Source organism: Macaca nemestrina, chromosome 17 (assembly GCF_043159975.1).
Source record: "Macaca nemestrina isolate mMacNem1 chromosome 17, mMacNem.hap1, whole genome shotgun sequence".
Taxonomy (NCBI): Eukaryota; Metazoa; Chordata; class Mammalia; order Primates; family Cercopithecidae; genus Macaca; species Macaca nemestrina.
The window spans coordinates 49,538,499-49,556,808 of record NC_092141.1 but is presented as its reverse complement, the minus strand read 5'-3'; the positions used below and the strand labels follow the sequence as shown (position 1 = coordinate 49,556,808).

Sequence of the window (18,310 nt, the reverse complement as noted above, 5' to 3'; positions counted from 1 at the left end):
GTGCTGCAGCCAGCTGCCGAGGGAGCGCTCTGCGGCGAGGCCGTTTCCCTGAGTCACGGAGAGGGCGGGAGGCTGCCCCCGTCTGCCCCCGCCACGTCCTCCTGTAAGGGGCTCAGTCCAAACAGGCAGGGGTCGCAGGGGAAGGAAGCGGCACCCGTCATGCCTCAAGGTGGCCCAACAGCCACTTCACTCCCAGGAGAGGCCGCATTTCCTTAAAACGCGCTCTCCATTCTGGCAGCAATCAGCCGACCCTTCCCCATCAGTATCACGTGCACCTGGAAGTACGTGGGTGGGACCTAAAGCGCCCACGGAAGTGACGTCGGTCGCCCCGAGTCGCATGATGTGGCAAAATGCAAAAAAAAAAAAAAAAAAGTGGGGGTAGAAAAAGAAGATTGGCGAAAGTGATGAGTCTAAAAAAGTAGTCCCTCCGGTTCCTCTGTTGCCCCCCGTGTGGCGTCAGAAGCGAGGCTCCGGGCGCACAGCGCCCGGAATTCCTGCGCCCGCCGCACGCACCGCTCCGTGGAGGGGTACATAAGGCGGAGGAGGTGAGGCGACTGGGCGGAGTTCTGTCGCCGGGATCCTTCCGCTGGGCTCAGCCGTTTCCGGAGTCTGCGCTGCGCCCGGTTCCGCCATTGCGGCTCTCCTGGCCCGTGGAGCCTCCGCCCCCGACCCGAGCTCTTTCGTCTGCGTGCCAGTTTCCTGCGTCCCCGGAGAGGATCTGCTGAGCCCAGCCTCCCCCCTCCCCTTCTCCTCCTCTCCCTCGGAGAGCCCGGGCAGCCACTGCCCCGCAGCCCCAGTGACAGGAGGAGACCATTCCCCCCGACAGCGCCATGGCCCAGATTCTGCCAATTCGTTTTCAGGAGCATCTCCAGGTGCGGCCGGGCCCGGGCTGGTGAGGGCTGTGGAGAAGGTGGTAGGAATAGTGGAAGAAGCTGGAGTCTGGGCCCCGAGCAGGATCGGAGCTGGAGGGGTGCGGGGGTTGTCGGTCTTCGGGGTAGATGGAGGAGGGGGCACTATCTTAGAAAGCTTAAACGGTTAAATGATGTGGGGCTTGGATGAAAGGACAGGAGTTGGGGTGCAAAGGGCTGCAAAGACCAGGCCTGGATCCAAAGGCCTCTCGATCTTGCTTCCTGGATGGCCAGAACTGCGCGTACAAACTCTCTCCTCCCCATTTTGTTCAGTTCATTCATTTGGGTAGGGGAGTGGGAGGGGGGATTCTCTCTTGTTTCTACCAGAGCAAGGATTCTTATCCCCTGGGCCAGTGCGGGGCTGTCACCTTCCATTGCTCTCCTCTTTCCCTCTTCGTGTCTGCACCCAGGAGTTGTGGGGCGGGTGGGTTGGGGAGGAGCAACCTTTTTTTTTTTCCTCCCTCTGCGGCTCTCAACTGAGAAAGGCACCTTCTCCGGTGGTGGGGGTTGGGGGTGGTGGTGAGGCGGTGGCTTGTCTCTTGCCTTCCTTGAGGCAGTAGGGACAGAAGGTCACTGAAAGAACGAAACGAGGGTAGAATGGGAGAACGCATTTCTCAGAACGATGTCAATCTCAGAGTGTGTGGGGTCGAGCTCCCTAAGGAAACTCGCCTCCCCTTCCCACTTTTTTTATTTCTTTGGGGATGTTGTGACTCTTAACCCCTCTTTGGTTCTAGAAGGTAGGAAAGAGTGATACAGAGGTTATCTTCTAGTCTTCTCGAGTAGTAGCAGGTAGTTTTGAATATCTTCCTCAGGATCGCATGGAATTGAACAGAGCCCTGGGGACAGAGCACAGCTGCTCTGAGACCTGCGGGGCTATTTGGTCTGTAACTGGCTTCCCTTTAGTAAGTTCTAGAGTTCTTTCCCATGGTTCCTTATCCTGGAGGCAACATATTGTTGTCTCATCTGGCAGCATGCCAATCGCTGGCCTAGGCAGGTGACCATTGGAAGGCTTCACTGAATTAAACCTCTTCAGAGCTTTTGATTTTCCTGTGTCACCAATCCTGATTTTTACTGTAGCTGAAATAATTTATTCCTATTAATTTGCTTTCTTCCCAAATATCCCCTTAAAGAAACCTGCCTCAGCTCTATCATCTGAAGGGCTAATTCCATAATGACAGAGAATGCAGTGGTTTGACATGACACTAATACCAGTGACTTATTAGACACTTTACCATTGAAGACCATTTTTATTTACATTCCCCCATTGGTATAACATACATAAAAGAGTCTTGTTAATAAAAGGTTTTAATATTCAGGCTATAAGTAACATAATTTCATATTTCTTTGCAGGTATTACCATGTTTGCACTAGCAAGGACTTATTTTCCTTTAAGGCTTGAAATGTAAAGAATAATAAATCTTTACCCATAAAATGAGTCAAATAATGCACTTTCTTCAGTCATCTATAATTTTCAAATAACTCATCTGAAGTAATGGAATATACCTTGGCATATCTTGGCATATATATATAAATATATTTATGCCAATAATAAAAACAGTTTTACAGAAGGTTAAAAACGTTAAATAACAAAGTGGATTTTTTTTAATCAATCCAAGTTTAATTGCTTTAGTTATTTTTGTTAAAGTGGGGTGGCAAATGAATGTGGAGAGTTGAGAAAGTGCTGTTCTTAAGTGTGAGGGGAAAACGCGGGCTTGTTTTCATACTAAGCTGCATCTGAAATATCTTTCTGCAGACAAATGTTTATAAACCACACAAAGAATCAAGTACAGCTGCTGTTTATTTTCCATGGCAGATGTATAGCTCACTACTAAATCTTGTGGTGGTTCGAGTAATAGCTTTTCATTTCTTTTAAAGAGGAGACAAGAATTGTTAAATGATGCCAGAGATTGGAACCCAACCTTGTCACTTATTGAAGACAAATTTAATACATGTCTGTTTTGTAACTGGCTCAGTTTCAGCAGATACTTGAATGAAGCCATTTTCTTCTCAAATAATTTGAAGATTTTGAATATAAAGCAGATTTGCAAATTGAAAATTCAGCCCTCTGTGTTTTGGATTGCTATGTCATGCCTAAAGTTAAGCTTGCTTAGCTAATATGACTGTGTGCTCCAGCTGATTAATTGCAGAGCGCAAATAACTACAGCCTCTTCCATGATAATATATCTCCTGACTTCATTATCTCCTACCTTTTGAAAAATTAATAAGGTTTTTGTTTTTTGAAGAGACAGGGTTTTTGCTGGAGGTCAGTGGCACTGTCACAGGTCACTGCAGCCTTGACCTACTGGGCTTAAGCCATCCTCCCACCTCAGCATCCTGAGTAGTTGGGACTACGGCCATGAGCCACCACACCTGGCTAATTTTTGTATTTTTTGTAGAGATGGGGCTTCACTATGTTGCCCAGGCTAGTCTCGAATTCCTGGGCTCAAGCAATCCTTTGCCTTGGCCTCCCAAAGTGCTGGGATAATAGGTGTGAACTACTGAGCCCAACTAATAAGGATTATTTTAATTGGCGTCTTAGGTCTCTGACCTCTGAGCTTCTACCAGTTTGCTAAGTAGCAGAAAACTTTCTGAAACACGTAGGATTAAAAACTGGAAACAAGAAATGAGGAACTTAAGTATGAGTATAGTTAGCTTGTGAAACTGTAAATGAACTTATTTTTATACCCTTTAACTGCATTATCCAACTGAAGGATCTGTTGTCATCAAGGCATGCACCTACAGCAAATGAATGTCAATAAATGAAGATTTTTTTCCTAGACTGTTTAGACTGATAGCGGTTAATAAATGAGTGCCTATTTGAGCAAGATATTGTTGGAATTGCAGATTCTATAAAAATCCTAGGCTACATATATAAAATATTGCCTGTGATTCTCAATTTTTTGGCACATTAAGTATCTTTAGACCACTTGACACATACCAGTGTATTCCTAGATTCTTTGGGTCTTCAATTAAAAATCTCCCTACCCTGTTCTTTCCCCAGTGATGCATAAATGCAGGCATGGAATGTGTTGTTGAGTCAAATGTTAGGGATTCTTGCTATAGTTAGTTTGGGTTGCAAATAGAAATCAATGCTAAGTACTGGGATTTACTACATGCTTAGTTGTACTCGCTGGAAGAGGTAAACTTCCTGAAATTATGCTGCAGTCTCATGGGAATAGCTTCTAAGTCTAAAATGTATCATATTCTTCAGAATTTTCTTGATGGTCAGTTTACTCAGTGTGTGGTTAATTTTAGTGAAAGTGCTTTCACTCTGATTAGGAAATAAGACACAGAATGGTGTGTGTGTAGAACACAGTCCTTTTCATTTGAGTATTTAGGAAAATTCACATTTCTGGAACCTTGGTAGTTGCTCTTGGACAATTGTTTCTTAGCGTAATTGGAATTTGTACCTTGCTTGTAAAAGGTTCCATTTATATCGAGTCCTCAGCTTCTTTGCAGAATTGTTTTTTCCATACATTTGTTTAACTCTGTATGTTATTCAAATTATATTTAACAAGATGTTTTTCCTGTCATTGTTAACTGTTGTGGCTTTTTCTCTTTGAGTTATTGTCCAGTAGAACTTTCTTCAATGATGGAACTGTCTGCTAGCTACATAGGGATATTGAGCACTTGAAATGTGGCTGATGACTGAGGAACTAAATTTTTGCTTCAATTTCTTTTTAATTAATTTAAATATAAATAGCCACAAGCGACAGCTGACTCTCATTGGACTGCACAATTATAGGCCATGCTGATGTGTTTTGTAAGTTTGAAGATTTATTTCACCACTTATGTTTATGTATTTAGAATATTTCTTTAGCTAAAATTAAAATGCTCGTTCAAAAGTTTTAACTGAATACTGTCTTGGAAAGTGGTGGTGATGAATGATGACTAGCAGCAGACTTCTTGAGACCTTATTATGTGCTGTAAATTTGGCTAGGTACTTTCAGATCTTCACTCAGTCCCCCTAGACACCTTTCTAAAAAGTGAGACTCAAAGTAGTGGGAATGCTGTCCGAATGGGATGTGTACCTGAGTCTTCTGACACAAAATATTTGGCCTTAGAAAGAGAAGTTATACAGTATCCTAGAGTGCTTTTTTTCTGTTGGACTTAGGCCCAGAGAGGTGAGTTCTCTCTACTTGTTTATAGATTAACAATGTGGTATAGTAGACAGAACAGGGCTTTAGGGGTTGTTGAAACTAATGCTGTCCAACAGAAAAATAATGTGAGCCACATACTTTTTTTTTTTTTTTTTTTGAGACAGAGTCTCACTCTGTCACCTAGACTGGAGTGCAGTGGTACAATCTCGGCTCACTGCAACCTCCACCTGCCAGGTTCAAGTGATTCTTCTCCTGCCTCAGCCTCCTGAGTAACTGGGATTATAAGTGCCTGCCACCACGCCTGGCTAATTTTTGTATTTTTAGTAGAGGTGGGGTTTTACCATGTTGGCCAGACTGGTCGTCAACTCCTGACCTCAAATGATCTGCCCACCTCGGCCTCCCAAAGTGCCGGGATTACAGGCATGAGCTGCTGCTCCTGGCTTCACATAAGTAATTTTAAGTATTCTAGCAGCCATGTTAAAAGTGAAAAAACAGATGAAATTAATTAATTTTGGGTTTTTTTTGGTAGAGACAGTCTCGCTGTATTGCTCAGGCTGGTCTCAAATTCTTGGGCTGAAGTGATCCCCTCGCCTTGGCCTCCCAAAGTGCTGGGATTACAGGCATGAGTCACCATGCCCTGCCTAGATAAAATTAAATTTAATATATTTTATTTAACTTGGGCTATGCAAAATATTATTTCAATATGTAATCAGTATAAATTTTACTAATGAGATACCTTACATTCTTTTTCATACTAAATTTTCTAAATCTAGTGTGTGTGTTTTTTTTTCTTTTTTTGAGACAAAGTCTCGCTCTGTCGCCAGGCTGGAGTGCAGTGGCAGATCTTGGCTTACTGCAACCTCCCCCAACCGGGTTCAGTCTCCTGCCTCAGCCTCCCAAGTAGCTGGGACTACAGATGCGTGCCACCACACCCAGCTATTTTTTTTTTTTTTTTTTTTTTTGTATTTTTAGTAGAAATGGGGTTTCACCATGTTGGTCAGGATGGTCTCAATCTCTTGACCTTGTGATCTGCCTGTCAGCCTCCCAAAGTATTAGGATTACAGGCGTGAGCCACTACGCCTGGCTATATATGTTTTATACTTAGATCACATATCAATTCAGACCCTGTTTTCATTGGAAATCCTGGTCCATATAGAGTTCATAAAATTTACAGTTAGAAAGACAGATTTGGGGCTGGGGGTAGTGGCTCATGCCTGTAAACTTAGCACTTTGTGAGCCAAGGTAGGAGCACTGCTTGAGCCCAGGAATTCGAGACCAGCCTAGATAACAGAGTAAGACCTCATCTCTATATTAAATAAACAAAAATGAAGAAAAAGAAAAGCAGATATGCAATACTTCAGTGATCCCAAACATATTTAAGTTTTCCAGTAATTGAATCACTTACTGGTTATTATTTAATTTTAGTTACTTTAAAATTATGGTAATCACATTTCAAGTGCTCATTATCGTATGTGGGTTGTGACTTGTGGTTACCATATTGGACAACGCAGGTTAGGTTTAACCTCTTGCTTCTTTTTCTCTGGGAAATGGGCATACTATCTCACAAAGTTATTATGAGGATCTGAGATCATGTATGTGAAAGTACTTTATGTAGCACTTTAGGAGCATTAATTATTGACTAAATAATTTTTGTCCAGTACATTTTATTCAGATATCTCAACCAATGACACAATATTCATTTGCAGATCCAGCATTTTATGGTGTATAAGTATTTGGGGTTAGTTCATTTACCTAATATTTGAGTACTTACTGCAGATTAGGAACTATGTTAGACCTTAGGGACAAGGTGGTAAACAGGATGTACTACACCTTGTATTCATGCTTCCATTGATGAGTTGGCAAAGGCTGTTCACTTGTCATTCCAACCATCGATGTTGTCTACTTGATTGTGGATCTTTTATGTATTTGAACATTTGATATTGTGCACAATTTAATACAAATAATTGATATGATACAAAGTTGATTACACTCTGAAACTGCCCCCAAAAAACTTTTAAATAAACCTTTTATTATGTCCCATGAGTCTCATTGTGTGCCACTGGTACATTTTAAATTAGGGTTCCTTGATCAGACATATTTGAAAAAAAATCTTAATGAATCATATCGGATAAAATACCCATATGGAGTGCCGGTCAGGCCTTTGTTAGAGTTATTGTATGTGTCCTTTTTTAGGGTGGTAGTGTTGAAGTGAATCTTCTCACTTAGATAAGCAGTAGATTCATAGCTGATATTTTACTCCTGTATATTAGAATGAGGCTGCCGCTTTAAGTTCATGTACGTATATGCCATACGAAAACTACTTCATGAAATAAACCTGTCTTCTGAGCTACAGCAAAGTTTACAGCTCTGGGTGTCTTGTCTTCGCTTCTTGGTCAAGTGCCCGTGGCTAATGCTCTTAACTCAGGAGATGGCTGTAAGCTTGGACCTAAATGTATTATGCAAAACCCATCTGTCAGACTTTTGTGAGTCTCTTCTTTTGTATTATCTCCTTAAATTAAGATATAATTTAAGATATTTTGTCCTATCTTTTTTTTTTTTTTTTTTTTTTTTTTGAGACAGGGTCTCATTCTGTTACCCAGGCTGGAGTGCAGTGGCATGATCAAGGCCCACTGCAGCCTTGACCTCCCTGGGCTTAGGTGATCCTCCCACCTCAGCACTCCCCAAATAGCTGGGACTACAGGCGTGCACCACCAAACCCAGCTAATTTTTGTATTTTTTTGTAGAGTTGGGGTTTTGCCATGTTTCCCAGGATGGTCTCAAAATCCTGGGCTCAAGCAGTCTGCTGCGTCAGCCTCCCAAAGTGCTGGAATTACAAGTGTGAGACACCAAGCCTTGTCCTATTTTTGAGGCAATAACTCTTCAAATCTTAATTGTCCTGATATCTATTCCATAAAATCAAAATACATTGGCCATTATAGCTGTTTGAGCATCTGTTATGTGCCAAGAACTGTATTAAATATTTATGTTTATTATCTCATTTAATTATCAAGGGAACCCTTGTGCTTAGGTCGGATTAGCCTTATTGTAGAGATTGGGCAACTGAAGTTCATAGCAGGTAACTTTTAGAATCACACAGCTAGTGAGCAGTCAGATTTTTAATACTTGTTCTTTCATTTGGCTCATTGCCTCATTTGGTAAATGGTCTGTATCATTTGAACTGCAAAATATACCACAATTGTTTGTATCTATGCTGTGATGGTCTTTGAGTCTAGTAGTACTGTTGTTTGTTTTTCGGGAAATATTTTTTATATTATGAGAAAAGTAGGAGACAGCAAACTAACATCTGACTTTATGCCTTGAATGATTAGGTATATATTTTTTAAAGACTTTATCCTATTTCCTACTGGAAAATTGTGCAGGATGATTGGGATCCGGTTAACTTGTAACCAGGATTGTCTACATCCCTCTCAGAAGACTGAACTTGTCATACTTCCCTGTAGACTTTTTCTTACGGAAAAGAATGAATGTGTTCCAGTCTGAAGCCACTTGTGAAAGGAGGAAGCTTCTGCTTTCTGTTTTACTGTAAATTCATGTTTTTGTGTTTATACCAAAAAATAGAAGCTTGAACTCAAGGAAGGCAATTGTGCATGAAGGGGATAGGAAAGGAAGGTGACAATGGAATATATTTGTTCATTTTGAGTAGCATCATGGTAGAAGGGAAAATGGTTACAGACTTGTAGGGTTGTGCTTTGGAGGCAGACTGCCAGTACTGTTAATACTTCTTGTTCATAATCCTTAAGTAAATAAGGATTTTAAGTTCTGAAGTAAAACAGTTTTAAAGATTATTTCTGAAACAATAGGAACCAGATCCATTAAAGCCGTATTTTGTTATGTTAAAAAATTTAAACTCTGCAGTGTGCTATTCTGGAAAATGTCTCAGATGTTTAATCTGGGCTTATCTATTTGATTCTGTCAGGTTTTCAGCTTGTCTCAACTTCCTCATTTATTAAAACAATATTTCCGGTTAATTTTAAAGTTAGACTACAGTATGTGTCTTTATAGTATAATATTTAGCCCTTAACCCTTTACAGACACTCAAATATTAGTTCTTCCCCTCCACCCTGGAAGAGTTTCCCTTTGTCCACTTGAGTTGAATATATGTGCCATACTAAAGGCGAAAAACTACCATCCACCCAGTTATTGAAGCCAAGATCTTCAAGTTACACCAGACTCTCTAATTTCTCATTTTCTGCATCCATCGATTTCTGGAGTTCCTCAGTGATGCACACTGCGGGGTCTCAGGGTTTAGTTTTTCGTGACCCTGGGTTGAAACTGGGAGTCATAGAAGATGAAAAAACGGGAATTGGATTGGGAGTTGACTCTGTCTTCCAGGCTGGAGTGCAGTGGTGCAATCTTGACTCACTGCAACTTCCGCCTCCCAGGTTCAAGCAATTCTCTTGCCTCAGTCTCCTGAGTAGCCGGGACTACACGTGCCCGCCACCATGCCTGGTGAATTTTTTTTGTATTTTTAGTAGAGATGGGGTTTCACCATGTTGGCCAGGCTGGTCTCAAACTCCTGACCTCAAATAATCTACCCACCTCAGCCTCCCAAAGTGCTGGGATTACAGGCGTGAGCCACCGCGCCTGGCCAACTTGCATTTATTTCTGATTAGCTGCTCATCTAAGAAAGATGGCTTAAAAAAACCACCAGAGTGGACAGACTGAAGCTAAAGACTATCAGTATATATGCTGTGCTTGGCAAACAGCTGACTTTGGATAGATCTCATTATTTAAAGATGAATAATAAGGGGGAAAAGACGAGTAGAGAGAACGTGGTTTACAAAAACTCATCTCTTTCTCCAGTCTCTGCAATACTCTATATTTGGTCATATTGAACTATGAAAATCTAAGGCAGGTTTCTTTTTTTTTTTTTAACCACAAATACCCTCAGGAAAGAGTCTCCTTATGAAAAGCCTTACTGAATCTCCATAGTATTATGTCCTGTCACAGTTGCTTCTATTGTGAGCACCCGAATGCTGTTTGGCAAAGGCTGCTGTAGGCTTGAAATCAACTGGATTAGTGAGAGACAAATTTTACACATCTACAATTCTCCTGTGTATGACCTCACAGTTGGAACTGTTGGATGTTATAAGCAGATGATTTAAATATCCCTTGAAAAGCAGTCCATTCGGGCATATTTCTAGAGATGATTTTTTTTTTTTTTTTTTTGAGATGGAGTCTTGCTCTGTCACCCAGGTTGGAGTGCAGTGGTGTGATCTCGGCTCACTGCAACCTCCACCTCCCAGGTTCAAGCGATTCTCCTGCCTCAGCCTCCCGAGTAGCTGGGATTACAGGTGCCCGCCACCATGCCTGGCTAATTTTTGTAATTTTAGTGGAGACGGGATTTCACCATGTTGTCCAGGCTGGTCTCGAACTCCTGACCTTGTGATCTGCCTGCCTTGCCCTCCCAGAGTGCTAGGATTACAGGCATGAGCCACTGCACCCAACCTAGAGATCATAATTTACATAGAAAGATAAGGGAAAAACAACTCTCCTAATATGCAGATAGATTTGATGTTATAAAATTGCATCAATATGATTGCACTCTAATGGATTTTTGAAAAGCATTGTGAAATGGAGATGACTTTCTAGTGCTGATGTCAAAAATGCATATGAAGAGTTTAAATATAATTTTGTTTGGTGTGTGTTGTTTTGTTTTTTTGAGACAGGGTCTTGCTCTGTCACGAAGGGTGGAGTACAGTGGCGAGATCATGGCTCACCACAGCCTCGACTTCCCAGGTTCCAGCCATCCTCTCATCTCACCTCAGCCTCCCAAGTAGCTGGGACTACAGGCATGTGCTGCCACACCCAGCCAATTTTTGTATTTTTTGTAGAAACGGGGTTTGGCCATGTCACCCAGGCTGGTCTCGAACTCCTGAGCCCAAGCAATCTGCCCGCCTTGGCCTCCCAAAGTGCTGGGATTACAGGCGGGAGCCACTGTGCGTGGCCTGATTTTAAATGTCTGTAAAGTAAGTGAAATGACTAGTTGAATTGTACATTAAATATATCTAATCCCTAAGAGTTTATAATGTAAAGGGATCAAAACTTTTTCAAATAACAAAATTAACCATTTTAAAGTGAACAATTTAGTGGTATTTAGTGTATTCACAGTGTCGTGCAGCCAACACCTGTATCTAGTTCCAAGACATTTTCATCTCCCAAAAAGGAAACCCCATACACGTGAAGCAGTCTCTCTCCCATCTCCCTCCTCCCATCCCCTGGCAACTGCTAATTTGCTTTTTGTCTCTATGGATTTACCTATTCTGGATATTTCGCATAAATGGAATTATACAATAAGTGACCATTTGTTTCTACCTTCTTTCACTAAGCATAATCTTGGAGATTCTTCCATGTTATAGCATATATCAGACTTCATTCCTTTATGGCTGAATAATACTTCACTGAATGAATATATCAACATTTTATTTGTCCTTTCATCAGTTGGTGGACATTTGAGTTCTTTCTACCTTTTGGCTGTTGTGACTAGTGCTGTTGCAAACATTCATATACAAGTTTTTTTTTGAATGCCTGTTTTCATTTCTTCTAGATATATACTTAGAAGTGGAATTGCTGGGTCATATGGTAATTTCTCTCTTTCAACTTTTTGAGAGACCACGAAACAGTTTTCCACAGTGGTGGCACCATTTGACATGCCCACTAGCAATATATGAGAGTTCCATTTTCTTCACATCTTCTGACAGCTTTTTGGGGTGTTGGGATGATTAGTCTAACTGGGAAACTAAGTACCTTATTTGGGCCTATATGGTATTTTTAATTCTGTGTCCACTCCCAAACTCTGTAGCCCTGCCCTCCCTTATATTGTGTGTCCTGTTTTAGATTGTTTCCATTTCTTCTGAGACACTGCATATACCCCTACATGTATCTGTGCTAGGCATACATCCCTGTAACTTCATGGCATTGTTGTGATTGCTGTGTAGCTGTTACATATACTAAGTGGAAGGGAGTTTCTCATTTGCTGTAGAACTCTCTGTGCATTAGTGTAGTGTCGGGCACACAGTAGCTGCTCAGGAATTTTTAAAATATATGATAATTGGGAAAACTACAGAGCTAGAGAGAGATCTGAAGAAATACTAGAAATTTTTTTCAGATGGAATCAGAAGAAAACTTTACAAAATTGTTGACATCATCTGTGGCATGCGGCAAAAGTTGATGTAAAAGGAACAGAAAGACCTATGGAGATAATGGGATGTAATAACATAAAACATACTGAAACAATTGGTTTTGAAATCAGTTAAGAGCAGAACTGGAATTCCTACTCTGTGGAATGAATCAGCAATGTGGAAGGAGTAATATTTTTTTTTAAGATTTTGAATTTAGGCTGGGTGCAGTGGCTCACGAGGTAGGTGGATTGCTTCAACCCAGGCATTTGAGACTAGCCTGGACAGCATGGCCAAACCCTATCTCTACAAAAAGTACAAAATTTAGCTGGGTGTGGTGGCATGTGCCTGCAGTCCCATATACTTGGGAGGCTGAGGTGGATGGATCACCTGAGCCTGGGAAGTCGAGGCTGCAGTAGGCTGAAATCATGCCACTGCACTCAAACCTGGCAGACAGAGTGAGACCCTGTCCCAAAGAAAAAAAAAAAAAAAAAAAATTAGAAGTAAATCCCAGAATTACGTAAAAGTGGTGTGTGTGTGACAGAATAGGTTACAAATTTAAGAATTTTAGAAACCAAAATAATTGGAATGGAAACTCTGAAAATGAAAGAAAATTTCTGTAATTTGAAAGAACCAAAATTAAAAGGGTTTAGTGTTTGGAACAGGCCTGAGGAAGTTGTAATACCATGAATTTAAAAAAACAAAACAAAAGAAACTCAGGAGGCCAAGGCACAAGAATTGCTTGAACCCAGGAGCTGGAGGTTGCATTGAGCCGAGATTGTGCCACTGCATGCCAGCCTGTGCGACAGAGCGAGACTCTGTCTCAAAAACAAAAAAAAATCCCCAAAACTATGAGCACCTAGGGCACATCCTCTTCCTGACCAAAAAAATCAAGGTAATAGTAGTTTTTTAACCCTGAATTTTAGATAGTGAAGCAGTGTCTATAGTTTTTGAGATGGAAAGTGTCTTGTTTTTAGAAGACATGAGTCTCATTTGAACCCCCAAAGAGCCTCTGAGAGCCTAAAACCTGTTTTTTCTCCCCTAGGTTGTTTCCTCACTAGTAATGACAAAGTTACAGTCAGCACAAAAATAAGCAAAGGGGACAGTTTCACACAAAAATCGTACATGAAATATTGAGTTTGTGTTAAGTTGCTAAATAATGGATGCTCAATATGTATTAATTGAAAGCAAATCATAGTGGTTTAATAATTTTAATGTCATTTTGAACTCCCTGAATTTGTTAATATTAAATCATTTTGAGATAATCTGTAACTCCTCATGCTGATTGTTAGTTATTTCATTCACTTATTTGAAAACAGTATTTGTGGCATTTAAGCTCACAGGAAAATACTCCAGGCCGGGTGCAGTGGCTCACTCCTGCAATCCCAATACTTTGGGAGGCTGAGGTGGGTGGATCGCTTGAGATCACGAGTTTGAGACCAGCCTGGCCAACATGGTGAAACCCCGTCTCTACTGAAAAAATACAAAAATTAGTTGGGCGTGATGGTGCATTCCTGTAGTCCCAGCTACTGAGGAGACTGAGGCAGGAGAATGGCTTGAACCTGGGAGGCGGAGGTTGCAGTGAGCTGAAATCGTGCCATTGCACTCCAGCCTGGGCGACAGAGCAAGATTCAATCTCAATAAAATAAAAGAAAAAAAGAAAATAGTGACCCAATTGTAAAATAAAATGGTTCCAGTCTTATAACTTGTAGCACCTAGTAGGCTGAGTGTGCTTTAAATGATTGATCTAACTAGAATAATGTGGCATAGAGCATAATGTCTAATTTCCTGGGGTCCCTCAGTATAGGGTAGAAAGATACATGAATATATATAATTGTGATAGGGTTGATGGAATGTAATACTAGGCTCCCACTTAAATGTATATTTGTGAAGTCGCTGGGAAGTTGTGTCATAGAATGAAGTTTCTCAAGGATCTTTATAACTTGAATATTAAGGGGACTGTCCAGACGTTTTATTCTTATCAGGAAACCAAGCCTTTAATGTCTGCCTGGTTACATTCATTTATAACATCCTTTATGCTAAGTCAGCAATAAGTATTATATATATTTTCTGAGACGAGGTCTTGCTCTGTCACCCAGGCTGAATGCAGGGGTGCAATCACAGCTCGCTGCAGCCTCTGCCTCCTGGAAACAACTAGCTAGGACTACAGGTACACACCACCACACATGGCCAGTTTTTTTATTTTTTGTAGGGACAGGGTCTTGCCATGTTGCCCAGGCTGGTCTTGAACACCTGGGCTTGAGAGGTCCTCCCACCTTGGCCTGCAAAAGTGCTGGGATTACAGGCATGAGCCATTGTGCCTGGCCTTGAACCCTCAAAGTAAACCCGTTTCTGGTTCTTCGAATGGTAGGTTCGGATATATTCTGTACAACTTCTCGCCCCTTCCATTGAATGTAGCTATGGTAGCAGCATTTGGTTGTTTTGGGCTGCTGAATTGCATTTACACAGGGGCATAATCTTGGTAAGTCATATCCATCTCCAAGATTTGGGGCATAAAAACTCCTGTATTTCCCTGCAGCTTGGTTAACATTGGCCTAATTGATCTGATATCATGTAATTGTTGGAATACTTTTTTAAGAATGCATTAAATATAAAGTTTTTGAAAATTTCCAATCAGCAATTGATTACAAGTAGGAAAAATTCTTTGTCTTTGAGCCTCCTGGTAGTTTACCAAAGCTAATAGTCTGACAACCTCTCTCCAACTGTGGATGCTTCCTGAATATATTGCTTAAATTTGGAGTTTGTGACCAGAATCAAAAATTCTAAGAGACGGTGATTCTCTCAAAGGCTAACATGGAGTAGAAAAAAACTACATGTTTAAATGTGGGGACAGCAAGCATTAAAGGCATTTTTATTTGTTGCTTGAAATCTGTGGAGCCTACAGAAAAGAGTGGCTGGTATCCTGTTGATGGAAGAACTAAAGGAATGCTGCATTCTCAGCATTTCTTATTTCCTGTAGAATACAGCAACTGCAGTTTTTATTTGACATTCTGCTAGTTTCCAGGAAGGGCTCAATGAAGTGACTGCTGTCAGCATCTTTTTTCACCGTAATTGATACTAGAGAAGGTAGAGGATGTTTAGGAGCTTTTAAAGGAAATTATGTTTAGTGAAATACTTGGGTTAGGAAGTTAACCAAATCTTTAAGTACTGACTTAAAAATTCTTGTATTGAGAGATTAATGGTATCAGAATGACATACTAATATCATCAGGTCTCTCAGATTGTTGACCTATTAACTCTATAGTGGTAACACTTCTAAAGTCCTTGGTAAGATACAAAATTCATTTGCAGAAAATTGCTCCATCTGAAATATAGTAGCTCATACATACTTCCTTTACATTTTCCCTATTTAGATGAAACAAGGAGGATCTGGAAAGTGTGAAGCCAAGCAATAATTGTGAAACATAAGTCCTTAGTAATGCTGTCATAAACTGGTTTTCATGTATTTTGATTTTCAGCTGATACAGCTGGTGAATGAGTTATACTACAAGTTTATGAGTCATTCATCAGGAAACAAACTCTTAGGTATACTTATAGAGAAGCCAATTTCCAATGAGTTTATTCTTAACTGATCAAATATGAGAACTGATGGTTGAAATTAGTATGCTCAAAGCAAATCTATTACTCCTTTAATTATGTGGTGTCTGTAGGCACAAACAGATAGATTGGAATGATTGCTGAGAGTGCGCCTTGGTGCTAATGGAGAGTTGTCTTTAGGTAGTTAAAGAATTAGGCCTTGAAAAAAATTATGATTTTATTTGGTCGTACGTTTTAAGCTAGCATTTTCTTCCCTTAATGTATATAGTATTGAATTAAATATATCAATAGGACCATGGCCTCTTTGCTCCTCTTAACAATATTTTCATAGTTTGATCACTAATATATTCTGTTAAGATGCTCATGCAACACCACTAAGTTTCCTGATTCCTTGATGTATCAGGGTTTCCCCATTCTGTCTTTAGGAGCATGTGAACAAAGCAAATTAGCCCAGGTAAGGTTTGAGTATATAACAGTAGCATGATGCCAAAAACAGTCTGTTTAAGAACAGTCTATATCGACTGGGCGCGGTGGCTCATGCCTGCAGTCCCAGCACTTTGGGAGGCCGAGGCGGGCAGATCACCTGAGGTCAGGAGTTTGAGACCAGCCTGACCAACATGGAGAAACCCCATCTCTCTAAAAATACAAAATTAGCCAGGCATGGTGGCACATGCCTATAATCCTAACTACTTGGGAGGCTGAGGCAGAATGGCTTGAACCCGGGAGGTGGAGTTTGTTGTGAACCGAGATCACACCATTGCACTCCAGCCTGGGCAACAAGAGCAAAACTACGAACAGTCTATATTATAATACCATAGTCCCAGAACTAGAAGTTCATCAAATAATAGAGTGCTCTGTGCTCCCACACTAAGAGCTTGATGTGTGTTAAATCACCTTAACCTTTCAGGTAGCACCTAGGCATGCTGCTTTGCTCCCTCTTAAGTAAGGATGGATACTTTTTTCCCTTTCCATTTTCCATATTTACAATCAAATGGAGTATATTTTCAAAACCAAGACAGGAAAAACAAAGTTTAAACCATTAAAAACTGATGAGCATTCAACGTAGATTTCTGAGTCTCATTGCTGATGTGTTTTTTTGTTTGTTTTGTTTTTTTTTTTTTTGGGGGGAGACAGTCTTGCTCTGTCGCCCAGTCTGGAGTGCGGTGGCGCACTCTCGGCTCACTGCAACCTCTGCTTCCCTTGTTGCCCAGGCTGGTCTCGAACTGAACTCCAGGCCTCAGGCTAGTCTCCTACCTCAACCTCCAAAGCACTGGGATTACAGGTGTGAACCACCATGCCCAGTCTTGTAAATTTGCTTGTCTTTGTTTGTTTTGCTTAAACATTTCAAGTAAATTCAGGCTATCATATTTTACCTGTAAATACTTCAGCTTGCATCTTTAGAAAATAAGGACATTTTCTTTCTTTCTTTCTTTTTTTTTTTTTTTTCTCTTGAGATGGAGTTTCACTCTTGTCACCCAGGCTGGAGTGCAATGGCACAATCTTGGCTTACTGCAGCCTTTGCCTTCTGGGTTCAAGCGATTCTCCTGCCTCAGTCTCCCGAGTAGCTGGGATTACAGATGTGCACCACCATGCCTGGCTAATTTTTTTTGTTTTTGTATTTTTAGTAGAGATGGGGTTTCACCATGTTGGCCAGGCTGGTCTTGAACTCTGGGCCTCAGGTAATCCGCCCGCCTCAGCCTCCCAAAGTGCTGGGATTACAGGAATGAGTTACCACATCTCGCCAGGACATTTTCTTATTATATTATTTATAGCGCCCTGATATTTAAGAACTATCAGAAAACCAGTCCATATTCATATTTTCTCGTTGTCCCTAAATATTGTTTGGTTTAAATCAGAATCCAGGAATGATCATGTTACTTTCAGTTACGTCTCTGAAGTTGCTTCTTTTTTTTTTCCTTTGATATGGAGTCTCGCTCTGTCGCCCAGGGTGGAGTGCAGTGGCGCAATCTTGGCTCACTGCAAGCTCCGCCTCCTGGGTTCACGCCATTCTCCTGCCTCCGCCTCCCGAGTAGCTGGAACTACAGGCACCCACCACCACGCCCAGCTAATTTTTTGTATTTTTAGTAGAGACGGGGTTTCACCGTGTTAGCCAGGATGGTCTCTATCTCCTGACCTCATGATCCGCCCGTCTCGGCCTTCCAAAGTGCTGGGATTACAGGCTTGAGCCACCGCACCCAACCTGAAGTTTCTTTAAAAAAAAAAAAAAAAAAAAAAATTTTTTTTTTTTGGCCTGGCGCGGTGACTCATGCTTGTAATCCCAGCACTTTGGGAGGCCGAGGCGGGAGGATCCCTTAAGCCCAGGAGTTGGAGACCAGCCTGGGAAACAAAGTGCTACCTTGTCTCTACAAAAAAAAAAAAATTAGCTGGGCATGGTGGCGTATGGGTGGTCCCATCTATTTGGAAGGCTACTATTATCAGTAGTTAAAAGAAATTCACACCCAGAGCTTCAGCCAACCTATGGACAGCTGAATTAAGCAGCCCAGGAGTTTGAAGCTGCAGTGACACATGATTGGGCCACGGAATTCCACCCTGGGCCACAACAGAGCAAGACCCTGTATCAGAAAAAAAAAGAATTGGAAGTCCTA

General features: G+C 41.3%; 1 protein-coding gene across 2 annotated transcripts in view; it reads left to right on the top strand.

Moving 5' to 3' along the window:
• The first annotated feature begins 590 nt into the window (after positions 1-590).
• LOC105476842 (clathrin heavy chain) overlaps positions 591-18,310 on the top strand; it is a 75,045-nt gene continuing 57,325 nt past the window's right edge. Inside the window, exon 1 of one of the 2 annotated variants that reach the window (XM_011733101.3) lies at positions 591-872. In XM_011733101.3, the coding sequence (XP_011731403.1) occupies positions 831-872 (42 nt within the window). In that variant the 5' untranslated portion in view covers positions 591-830. The remainder of the gene's footprint in view (positions 873-18,310) is intronic. The other variant, XM_011733102.3, reaches the window with a different exon arrangement.